This window comes from Sminthopsis crassicaudata, chromosome 1 (genome assembly GCF_048593235.1).
Source record: "Sminthopsis crassicaudata isolate SCR6 chromosome 1, ASM4859323v1, whole genome shotgun sequence".
In the NCBI taxonomy this organism is placed as follows: Eukaryota; Metazoa; Chordata; class Mammalia; order Dasyuromorphia; family Dasyuridae; genus Sminthopsis; species Sminthopsis crassicaudata.
In genome coordinates, this window is record NC_133617.1 from 71,159,947 (window position 1) to 71,172,016 (window position 12,070).

The 12,070-nt window shown below is 52.6% G+C and overlaps 1 protein-coding gene across 7 annotated transcripts in view; it reads right to left on the reverse strand.

Moving 5' to 3' along the window:
• MAST1 (microtubule associated serine/threonine kinase 1) overlaps positions 1 to 11,298 on the reverse strand; it is a 33,962-nt gene extending 22,664 nt beyond the window's left edge. For 2 of the 7 annotated variants that reach the window (XM_074311048.1, XM_074311028.1), the window contains exons 1-4: positions 11,245 to 11,298; positions 6,009 to 6,040; positions 3,598 to 3,686; positions 2,979 to 3,054 (exon numbers count right to left, since the gene is read on the reverse strand). In XM_074311048.1, the coding sequence (XP_074167149.1) occupies positions 2,979 to 3,054; positions 3,598 to 3,686; positions 6,009 to 6,040; positions 11,245 to 11,283 (236 nt within the window). In that variant the 5' untranslated portion in view covers positions 11,284 to 11,298. Of the gene's footprint in view, positions 1 to 2,362; positions 2,492 to 2,978; positions 3,055 to 3,597; positions 3,687 to 5,289; positions 5,970 to 6,008; positions 6,041 to 11,244 lie in introns of those variants that run through there. The other 5 variants (XM_074311020.1, XM_074311013.1, XM_074311004.1 and 2 more) reach the window with 3 other exon arrangements.
• Positions 11,299 to 12,070: the final 772 nt, after the last annotated feature.

The following is a 12,070-nucleotide window of genomic DNA, read 5'->3' on the forward strand; positions in this document are numbered from 1 at the left end:
ATTAATGCCCCCATCTGTCTTCCTCTCATTTACCCATCCATCCATCTGCCCTCACACACCAAGATCTTTCCATCCCTACCCCCTCATGCACAGATGTGGCCCACAGGACTTTTACCTACTCTTTCTCTCACACAGAGTTGCATTCTCCTTTTCTCTCATGTATACATTCTCATCTCCCTTTTTAAAAAGACAATCCCATTTGCCCTCTTCATGTACACCAGTCTTCCCTCATAACACCCACATCCCATTTCATTCTCATACACAGAGATCCCATCCTTGTCTTTCATGCACAAAACCCTCACCCCCACCATGCCCTACCTTTCTCTTTCACACATATGCAATCAACGCCCACAACACACTGAGACACACTCACACACATTCTCTCTCACACACACTCTCACTCACATATACTCATTCTTTTATCCACAGAACCTTTCTACACACAAAGCCCATTCTGATCTCTCATGCACACATAGGCCTCCCTATCCCCTGATACTCAGATCTACCCATTCTTTCTTTTTCATCCTATTTCCATTCACACATAAACCCATAACTAAAAGCTCTAATCCTTATTCCCTCATAGACCCCTGATATTCCCTTTTCACACATACTCATCCTCTCCTTCTTACTATAATAACCTCCATTCATTTGGCCTTTTCTTACAGCCATAGAGCTGGGACCCCTCTCACACACGACTGCCCTTCTATGTGATCCAACATTTATAACACATTTTAAGGTTTGCAAAGCACTTTACCTATATTAGTTCATTCAATACCAACAATTCTAAAAATCAGGTGCTATTATTTACATCAACATTTTATGGATGAGGAAACTGAAGCTGAAAAAACTTAAGTGACATGTCAAGGATCACACAGAGTTAGAATTTGAATTTTGGTCTTCCTGATTCAAGTGTGAGAGTCAGTCCCCTTGCAAATCTAATTAAAAGTCATCCCTACTGCCATCTCCCTGTCTGCCCATACACATAGAACCCCACCCCTCTTGCTCATATACAGACTTATGCCCATTCTCCCCTACACAGATCCCTGCAGTCTCCTTTGCTCATGTAAACCTCTAACACCCATAAACAGATCATGTCCCAACCCCTTTTCATAAACACAGACCCCGTCTCATATCTCACACATAAAGACCCATCTTCACTTTCCAATAACATACCCCTATCCCTCCACCTTCTCACATGCATCCCTCCTCATACATAAACCTCTTAGTGGAATGGATACAATATTGAATCCCTAGTCAGGAAAACCAGGGTTCTAATTTGAACTCAGCCTCTTACTTTACTGGTTCTATGTCCCTAAACCAATGTTTGACTCAGTTTTCTCAACTGTAACATGAGGGATAATTACCTCCTCCCAGAATTATGTTATTACCTACCTCCCAGAATTATGTTAAATACTGTATGTACAAAGTGTTTAGCAGGCACTGGCACACAGTAGGTACTTAATACTTATTCCTTCCTTCCTTCCTTTCCTCTTTCCTTCCTCTCTCCCTCCTCCAAGTTTTTCCCCAATCCCTCTCTCATGCACAAAGGATACATATCTATCCTTTGCCTCTCTTTAAATTTCACATCTTCTCTCCTCCCCTTGCACACATTCATCCTCCTTCCATATAAGTTTAAACCTGTCCCCATCCTTCTCTTACACACTCACTTGTCCTCCCTCTTTCTCACACACAATATTCCTCCATGTCCCCATCACTCTGCACAGCTTCAGAATCATGGGCCTCCATGTGTACTCCCAACCTTTTCATGCATGCAGACCCTGATCCCTCAATGTACATTCATTCACAAAGCTTCTGCCTGCCCCTCCCACACAAGTCACACACGGCCCTCAACCTCCCTCTGTCTCACAAGCATATGCTCTCCTTCCACACATACTCAGCTTATCCCCCACCACTCCCACGGCCCAGGCATTCAGGGGCCTTCTTCCTCATTTCAAAGTATGACATGATCCCAACTCTCCTCACACCCTCTTCTCCTCCTCTTCCCCTCACCCTCACCCCATCTCTCTCACACAAACCCCACTTCTTTTCTCTCATGTAGCCCCCCATGTCCCCTTTATACATCTCATCCTCCTTCACATATTTCCATTTCCTCTCTCCCCCTCTGTCTCTCTCTCTTTCCCTCTTTCTGTCTCTCTCTCTGACTCTTTCTCTCTGACTCTTTCTCTCTGTCTCTGTCTCTCTCTCTAGATAAATATATATATATATATATAAATATATCGATCTACCTCTCACCCCACTCTGCTTCTCACATACACCATGACCCCCCTCACACATCCCCAGATCCCCTCTATATGCCCCCTCCCTCTACAGTGCCCCCCAGTCTCTTCTCCCAAACCCTCACCTTTCCTCTCTCATACTATAACCTCATGCTTCCCCTCAAGACACAATCCTAATCCATCCCAGTCTCTCACACACACAAGTCCCCATCCCCCCTCATACACTCTCACTCGCACACACACACAGCCCCAGCCCCTCCTCCCCTCAGCCTCACCCCGGGCTAACGGCCGCCCCTCCCCCAAAGCCTCCTGAACCTTCTTTCTCGCGCGCGGGGGGCGGGGGAAGCGGGGGCGCGCGCGGGGGCGGGGGTTGAGGGGGTCGACGGCAGCTTGCCAGTTGGACAGTCAAAGCTAGCGCACCCAGTATCACCACCCGGGGTTGTCATAGCAACACTGTAAGTGCCTTTCGGGAGCGCGCGCCGAACTAGAAACAGCTCCGCCCCGCCCCCAAACCAACAACTCGCAGCCTTTGCGAGCCGGGTCCCCGGGAATTGGGCGCGTGGCCGGCCAGCTAGGTTCATAGTAACTTATTGCCAGAGCTCTTCTCCCTTCCTGTCCGATCCTACCACAGTCATGGGCACGGGGGCAGCTAGTTGGGCAGCACATAGCGGGATCAGTTCTCCCAAGAGCTGGGAAATGGGGAGGGGGACGCGCAGCGCGGGAATAGGGGAGGACACTCACCTTCGGGAGGAGGCGAACGAGAAATGGGCAGGAGTATTGGGTGAGAAGTTGCGGGGGCTGTCCAAGGGGCTGCTGCCTGAAGCGGGGGGAGTGGCGGCTTAGGCCAGAGCTGCCGTGCCCTCCAGAGCACCCTTCCCTTTTAGTCCCCTCGGCCATCAAACCCTTTCTACGATTTTGCCTGGACCCTGGCCAACGTGTCCCCACCTGGATCCAGCCCCCTCCACTTTGGCCCCGCCTCCATTTAGCCCTCATTCTACCCTCGATTCTCTTTGGTCTGTTCAGCCCTCTGGTTCAGTCCCTAAACACCCGATCTGGAGCAGCAGTTCTGACGGCCTCGGAAAGCAGCTCTAGATTCAAAATTCTAATCTATCCTCACTAGAGTCTAATTAACCTCAACTTGGCCCAGCCCGGCTCCCAGCGAACCTCACCTCTCCAGTCTCCAACCTGACCCCCACCTCTCCTAATTAGCCCAACCTCTGCTCTATGTGGCCCCACCCCTTTCCTATGTGGCCCCGCCTCTAGCCGGCACAACCCAAGTCTCCTCCCAATAGTCCCCCGACACCCTCTCACCCTCCGCTAGCCTGGCTTGGCTTTCCACCATCGTCCCCTTAAAACTCACCTATGTGTCCAGGAAGCGGAGAGTGGGGCCTCGGTAGAGTAGGTGACGTGCTGGTCAAGATGAGGCTTTTCCTATTACTGGTACGGCAGCTGCAGGGAGGGGAAGAAAAGGGAGGGGAGGCGGGCAGTGCCGAGCACAGTCGAACAGAGCCGGCCCTCAACTCTTCGGTCTTCCATGCCTACCCCCTCGGGAGGAGGGGGTGCAAAACCAGATGAGTTTGGGGGCCTATAATTCTCTGGATTCTACTCTGGGGACTGGGGACCAGGTGCTAGGAGCACCCTGAAGCTTGTCAAGGATCCACGTCTCCATCCTACCCCTAAGCAAAGGCCCCCTAGGGCACTGTGGTGCGGAGAGTGAGTGTGTGTGTGTGAGAGAGACGGAGAGAGAGAGAGAGAGAGAAAGAGAGAGAGAGAGGAAAGGGAGAATAGATCGTTTGTGGCCATACATCTGCCACAGTGACACTATATTATTGAAAATGTATCTGTCTCTGCTTCTGTATCTCCTTGTGTTTTTCATTAGTGTCTCTGTCTCTGTCGAGTCTCTGTATTTCACTTTATCTCTGTTGCAGTGGCTGAATCTGGTAAGATTCTGTTTCATTGTATTTCATTGCCTCATGACAGGGCTGTGTGTGTGTATGTGTGTATGTGTATAACTCTGCTGCTGCATTGGGGGGGGGGGTCTCCGTAATACTGCTACTCTCTCTGTGGCTCTATGTGAATTTCTGTGCCTGGGTGACTTCTCTTTGACCCCCTTTATCTGCCTGTGTGTCTGGATAACTATGTATTTGTGTGTGGAGGAGCGAGGAGTCCAGTTCTCTCTGACCCCCAGTAGAAGGGAGAATGGATTAGACTGGGGCTCAGAGGAGGGCAATGTCTTTAGCCCTGCTTCCCTCGCCACCCCCACAACCTGATTGCCGAGTGTTGTCGCTGCAGCCGTTGCAGTGAAGTATCTCATTAGATCATGCAATTGGGAATGGGGGGGAGGGAGTTAGGCCTGGTGGCCTTAGCTATTGTTCACATGGAGTGGCGCCCCCACATCCCGACTCCACTTCTCCGCTTCACTCCCCACTCCATCCCCGCCCAAATTCCCCAAACCCCAGTGGCAGAGGCAGAACCCGGCTGTGCCCACAGACAAAGACGCTACGCTGGCCCCAAGCTCGGCTTTCCCACCACCACCACAATGTCCCTCCAAAGATGTACAGGCATTAGCGGCCTCTCCTCTTACCCAGATCCCCCTCCCCTCCAGCTCCCAGGGCGGCTGAGAGAGCAGACCTGCTGCTCTACACACACACATCTGGCGCAGCTGGGCTGCCTCTGCAGCAGCAGCATCCCTGGCCTGGACCCCGCCCTTGCAGCAGCACTATGGAGGCGCCTCAGAGCAGGGCCAGGCCAACTCTCTCACCACCTCCCCCCCCCACTTTTGGGCAAGAGCAGGGGGCTGGGTCCAGGGTCTCAGTCTAGGATTGGGAAGTGGAAGGGTCTCAAGTTGGGAAAAGTCTCACGGGTTGGGGAGGATCTCAGAATCTGGGGGAGATTCCATGGGCAGAGAAAATGGGGGAGGATGGGCAATAAGGGGTCCTGGGGTTTGGGGGGATCACATAGGGCCTGAATTCTGGGGGTAATGATGACAGTCCAGTGGGAGTGAGGGAAGTGTTGGAGGTGGGTTGAGTGGTCAGGGCCGCGGGGCTATTACCTCTTGGTGCGGCGGAACATGCTGCTGTCAAGGAAATAGGGCATGGAGAAATTGGAGAGCACGGTCCAGAGCGAGTCAGACATGGTCCAGGGGCGGCGGCGGCGGCGGCGGCGGCGGTGGAGACATGGCGGCGGCAGGTGCGCGGGGCCGGGGCCAGGGCAGGGACGGGGAGCTCAGCGCCGCAGCCGCAGCCGCATCCAGCCCAGCCCAGCCCGGGGAGAGCCGAGAGCGGCGAGCAAAAGAGCCAGCGAGGGACAGAGGAAGGGAGGGAGCACGGGGGAGGCGGGGGCCAGAGTGAGCGGAGGGAGGGAGGGAGGGAAGGAGGGGGAGGGGGAGGCCCCGCCTGAACAGGCGGCACGTGGCCCCGAGTGTCTGTGTCTGTCTGTGTACACGCCTCCAGCCTTTCCCGTGAGGGAGGACCCCCAGGAAGCATAGGTTAGGCCTCCACCCGCAGGACACACAGGCCTAGGTCCCAAAGTTCCAAAGAGACCCCTTCCAGGTCAGAGGCCTGGGTCCTTCCTGGCATTCCCAAGACCCATGGCTTCCAGGCGTTAAACCCTCAGAAAGCACCTCTGGCTTCAGGGAGCTCCCAAGCCCCGGATCCTGGAACCCCACAGATTAAAGTGCCTCCAGACCCCAGTGCCCCCAAGCTGACTCCCTCAGGCTCTAGTTTCATCTCCCAGCCCCGCCCCGACCCCTGGGAACCTCCAGTCACTCACCTGCTACTCTTTCTGGGCAGAGGCAGGTCCTTCTGAAAGGCAAACATGGGGGAAGTGAGGGCAAATGAGTCTGAAAGATCAGCAGGGACACTTGTATACTCACCCCCATTATTCTCTCCCTCTCCCAGGCTCCTATATCTGCTTTGATCCTGAGCGTATCAGAGACACTGACTAATCCACATGCTGCCCTGGCAGGATTCTAAGAGCAGAAATCCAGTGTCTCCACCAAATGGCCCTCAAATATTTCCTCCTTTCTTATCCCACACAGACTAGGACCAATCTTTTCCCTTTGTCTTTTGGGAAGTCAGGAAATGTAAACACGGTTCATTTGGGCTAGGACCCAACTAAAAGTAGAGAAAGACCCAGAGGGTAGCTTGGGGTGGATCAGGCCAAAGACCAGGAGGAAATGAGTCATTCCACACCCTATGGTGGAGGTCCCTAATGCTTTCCAAATTCAAAGTGACCTTGCCCTGAAAGAAGACCAATGAGTCATTAAACAAGTCCACAAGAAACTATAGATTGGTATCTAACAAGACAAAACAAAAATTAGCCAATTACAGGATAAGGGAAAAGTAACTGAATAGGTTCAGTAAAGGTGAAAATTCCTGGGTGTCTCTTTTTTTGACCTGGAAATTTTAACTCAAGTTTTTTAATGATGAAGAATTTAAAGTACAGAGAGAACTGATGTGCAAAGTCACAAATCTAGAAAATGTCAATCAGAGCTTGAAACCAAGTCCCCTGAGGCCAAATACAGCACTCTTTCTCCAAAGCCATGTTTGCCATCTGCTGCAGCTTAACATTTACAAAGTACTTTCCTCACCACAACCTCGGGAGGTAAGGAAGACAAAGATGAATTTCCTATTTTACAGATGAGGAAACTGAGTCACAGAAGGGCAGTGACTTGCCCACAGTCACATGATTAGGAAGCATCAAAACTAAGACTTGAATCCAGATCACTTGATTCCTGGTCCTTTTCACATTACACCATCCCTGTTACCTCTATTAAGGCAGCCTATTAATGCTGGTCCAAATTGCCTGGGGTCTTGGAAATTCTGAAAAAATGTAAGTGGGGAAAACTAAAGCAAGATAGAAGTAATTGAGGCACTTCTATGGAATATATTTAATAGTTCAAAAGGAAAACGTTGCTAGCTTTGAAATTTTCTTTGGGCAAACATGCCCTAGAGTCCTTGCTAGTAGGCTAGAACTGAAACTAGCATTTTTTAAAGTGATTTAATTACAGAAGAAAAGGTATTCCATCTTTGGCCTCTGTCAGGGTCAGCCCTGAGGCCAGCTAGACTCCCCTGCTGTCAGGAGAGCTAGTGATGAAAGGGGTGACTAAGGGAAACTATTCTCTGGAAGGGGGAGGATTTTGTACATGAAGAGAAGGCTAAAGGTCAGACTGATAAATCCTGGGTCAGGGAAGTCTCAACCTTCCACAGTTTTTCTGGGCCAGGTCAAGGCCAAAGGAAAAGGTTTATATATGGAGGATGTCTGAGGTATATAAGGAAAAGTTTCTAGAAAATAGGTGTCAGTGTTGAAAGGGAATTTGAATTAATACAGTTACACCCTAATTTTACACAAGAGCAAACTGAGGCTTAAAGAGGAGGAATGGCTTTCCCAATATCACATAGCTGAAGACCTAGGAATAGGGGACTTCAAATTCTGCTCTCACTAGACTGCTTGAAGGCCCCAATCATCTCTAATCTGACACCTAGAAACCAGAGAGCTACCAAGGAATATCTCAGACTCTACTCTTTGCCACTAGCTAGGGAAGCAAAGACCTGCTTTGAAGGAAAATGAGGAAGAGAAGGAGAAATTTAGGGGACCAAAGGGCAGGTCAGAGAAGTAGGATTTGTTCATTAAGAACACATCAGTTTGCCGCCTCCTTCTTGCTGTCACAGAGCCCTCTTCTGCCCGGGAGGCCCCTAAATCCAGGCCAGGTTTTCATGGCGCCTTTATCAGCCTTGAGTGAATGAGCCGTGGCCAGGTTAATCTGGACCAGCCCGGCGTCCGCAATGGCCTAAGCAAAATTCTGGCCCGGAACAGAGTCCCTGGGAGTGTTGCGTCTGGGATGGTGAGGGTAGGGCTGGTGGAGTTAATTCTAGGGGTTCTTTTTGGAACCCCAGGACCTTTGGCTTCGGGGTATTACTGATATTATTTCTAACGCCACGAGTATCTTCAAACTGCGGGGATCAATGATCGAATCCGAGGGGCCTGGTTGTCAGCACCACCCTCAAAGGATCAGGGAGCTGTTGCTCTGGATCAAAAATATCCCCACTTGATGTTCGAAGACCGGGTTTCCCTTTTGTTAATGATCAGATTCTCAGTGTCCAACTGACGCTACCTCATGGCCCGTACCATCACCCTTCAGAAGCAGGGTTCCACCTTTTGACCAGGGTATGTACAGTCCAGCTGCTAACGGGGTAGGGGGGATGGAAGGAGGAGGAGGGGACGGAAAGAATCATACTATCACAATTGCTGAGGACGGAGAGAACTCAAGTGGGCGTGCGGATGAAAGCTCTTCCGAAAGCTGAGACGTCTAGACTCTTCCGTGTGAAAATACACTCCTTGGGGCAACTATAGGGAATCAGACTGAGGTGAGCCTGGTTTCTCCACCCCCTCAACTTTCCACTGTTTCTACTTCCCGACACCCTCAGGCTCCTTTTGACTTCAGTCCCCAATAAAACGATTCCTGCGAACGATATTCAGTCCTCCATAATTACCCCCTTCTCCCCTCACACACACATCCTCAGCCTCAAGTCGGAGTCCAGTCCCAGCCCCACTAGGGCTTTCAGCATCCAATTCATTCCACGCCCAAGTCTCCAGCCTCTGGCTCCGCCTATTTCTGCCGTCTCCCTCCCTCCCCCGCCCATCTCAGACTCGGGGCGGGACCAGAATAGAGGAAGCCCTCGTGGCACTGAGCCAATGGGAGAGGGTCATGGGACCACACCCCTCCAAGCCCCACCCCTTCTCCATCTGACCTCAACCTGGACATAGCAGAAGTGAGTCTCGAACTTCCATCTAACCTGGTGGGGGAGTGCGTGTCAGTCCATACCAAACCTAGGCATCTCTCCAGGCCGACTGTCTCTGCCGCAGCCACCTCCCCTTCCAGGAACCCTCTTCCTCACCCTTTCCCTCAATCTCGACTAACTTTAATTATGTACCCTGCCTTTCCCCAGTGGCTGACCCTCCAGCTCTTCAGAGGTGGTACTACTTTTTCTGCTTCCATAGACAGGATCCCCCACTCCCATCCCAATATAACCTCTAATGTCTTCCTTCTTACCTGAAGCTGCCTCCTTCACCACCCTGTGTTCTTATTGCTGTCTGACCGAACTCTCTTCTGCTACACTACTTGCTCTGTTCATCCTAGATCTAATCGGTCCACATGCCCCTCACCTTGGTCCTCCCTAACTAGAGTCTTTCCTATATAGTATCTCTTCTTTCTGCTAGAAGGTGACTGAGTGGAGAAATGGTGAAAGGAGAGAGAAAAGAGGATAGGGGGGTTATGCTGCAGAAGCCTGTCCTGCCCCTCAAACTCAAATGTCTTTCGAATGGTGGACCCAAATATCCTTTCCAGGGCTAGAGGGAGGTGATTGACAAGGGGTGCACGCGGTTTGCCTCCTTTACCGGATTTCTGAGAATCAATGCCAAAATAAGCATACAAAAGCATCGTTTCGCCTTAATTCTTAAAAAGTCAGGCGACCCTCATTCTTCTGAGGGAAAACTGAGTAAGAATCTTCCAGCTCATCCTTGCCCACCCATTCCACTACTGAACCACGAAGCCAGGGGCCAAAGACACCTGATAGTATCCTGACTCCAGTCTATTCAATTTCTTCTTTCTGGGCCTCAGTTTCCCTGTTCTTAATGGGCAGTTACACCCTCCCCTCCCCGCGCGCGTGCGCAGCTCGACCTCGAGACTCGCTACTGTGAGGAGCTAAAATTCGCTGCCGCCCACCGGCCAGCTGGCCTGGCCTGGGGGGTAGGGGGGAAGGAGTGGGGATGAATGCTGCGCGGGGTCTCCTGTCCCCTCCTGGTGTGGGGAGTGGGAGGGGGAGCTAATGGTTAGTTATGGCTCCCCAGACCCGGATCTGGAATGGGTCGATGATCCTTCAGCTTAGCCAGAGCCAAAGCACAAACATGTTTACGGCCGTAGAGGCAGAGGCGCGGCTAGGGTGGCCCCGGGGGCCTCAGGGAAGAAAGGGGGAGGGGTTCCCTAGGGCCATAACTTTCCATTCTCCTTCCACTTAACACAGTGGAGTCAGAGAGCTAGCTCTGTACCCCCAGGAAATATCCTGGACCCCTCCTTCAAGAAGACCCCAAATCTGTCCAGTTACCTTTGGGATTCAGGGAACCGCTATCCTTGCCCCAATGCCTCTGCAGGATCCAGTACCCCAGCGTGTGACCCCAATCCAGGCCCTGGTCCACCTTCTGTTCCACCTTTATCTGGGCCCTCAGTTTCCCGGACTGATAGCAGGGCAGAACCCTGTCCAGAGAGGCGGAGGCGGCTCCGCGGACCTCCCCGCGGTTCCTAGCGCGGCAGGACGCAGGGCAGTGTTTTGGGCGGGTCTTGCTCTAATAACTGGCGGTAGCCCCAGCCCCAGATGTGTACCTCGAGTCCCAGCCCTTGTGCCGAAGCCTTGGTGGACCCAAGCCTGGGAGGGGCTCGAGCTAGAGCTGAAGCAGGGAAACAGGGAGCCGGAGATGTGGAGAATGTGAGTCTGTAGCTGTGGCCGAGCTATTTGCCGGGGTCGCAGGGGGCTGCGCTATGGCTTGGCCATTAGCTTAATGACTAGAAGACTGCCCCAACTCCAGATTCTGCTCTGTATTCCTGACCCGACCATTTTCCCAAGGAATCGAGAAGCATCTTGATCCCCAACCACAGCCCCTCACTACCCCCTTACCCCAAACCGAGCCGAATCCCACATCCTCTGTTCTAGTGCCCCTGTTTCAGGAGCGTAGACCCCAGTCCCATTCTCAGCTCTTCATTCTTGCTTCCCCTACCTACCCATAGCTTGCTCCGCACTCTCAGACCTGCAGCCCCAGCGGACCTAGCTAGCCCAGGCAGGGGCCCGGATCGGGGCTGGGAAACGAACAGCCTAGAGTGGATCTCGGGGAATGCGGGGCCAGGATGTGGGAGAAATGAAGAGGACTACGAGGCTGGAGATCAGGGAATGAAGGATTGGATCGGGGCCGGGGAATGCAGAGCCAGTGCTGTGGTGATGCTGGGCCAGTGTACCTGAAGCCTCCGGCGCCGGATGATGCCGGAATCGTCCATGGCGGCGGCGGCAGCAGTAGCAGCGGCAGCGGCGGCGGCGGGAGAGGGAGCGGCTGCTCTCCGGCCCCCTGTGAGGGAGGGAGGGGGGAGGGAGGAGCCGTGGCGGCGGGAGAAGGTGGGGGGCGGGGGCGGAGCCTTGAGGGGAGGCCTGAACAGTCACTGCGTCTGGGAGCTCTAGCCGCAGCCACGGCCACCACAAGACAGACACCAACCTAGACAGAAACGGTCCCCTCACAAAAGACATGATCCCCTAGCCACAGAAGAAGGAAGCCCTCTGACAAAGGTCTAAAGACGTCTTCATAGACACCTCTCCAGTGGAGAAACCTTCTCTCTCCCCATGCAATGCCATCACATCCCCCTTCTCCAAAGAAAGGCATACCCTCTTTCAAAAACAGACTCCCTTACAGGGACACACGGGGGGGGGGGGGGGGGAGATTAATGTGAGTTGGGCGTAGTCCAGGCCAGGACCAGCAGGATTTGTAGGTCATATTAGGGGGATGGGGGGAGTAAACATCCTGGGAAAATGCAGAGAAAAGGGCCCCATCCCAGGAGTCAACCCAGCTATCTCCTTGCCCGTGTTACTCCTGTTGTTTCTCCCGGTGCTTATCAGAGGCTCTTTCTCCTGTGCTCTTTTCCCACATACTAAGGAAGTCCTTTCCACAATCCAGCCACCTTTGAGCAGTTCTTAGTTCCAAAATGTAGGCAGGCAAAGGCCCGAGTCCTCCTTCCCTGGGATGAACGGGACCGCCTTTCCCTCCTCCTCCCTCTCCCTTCCCCAGTGGATTTC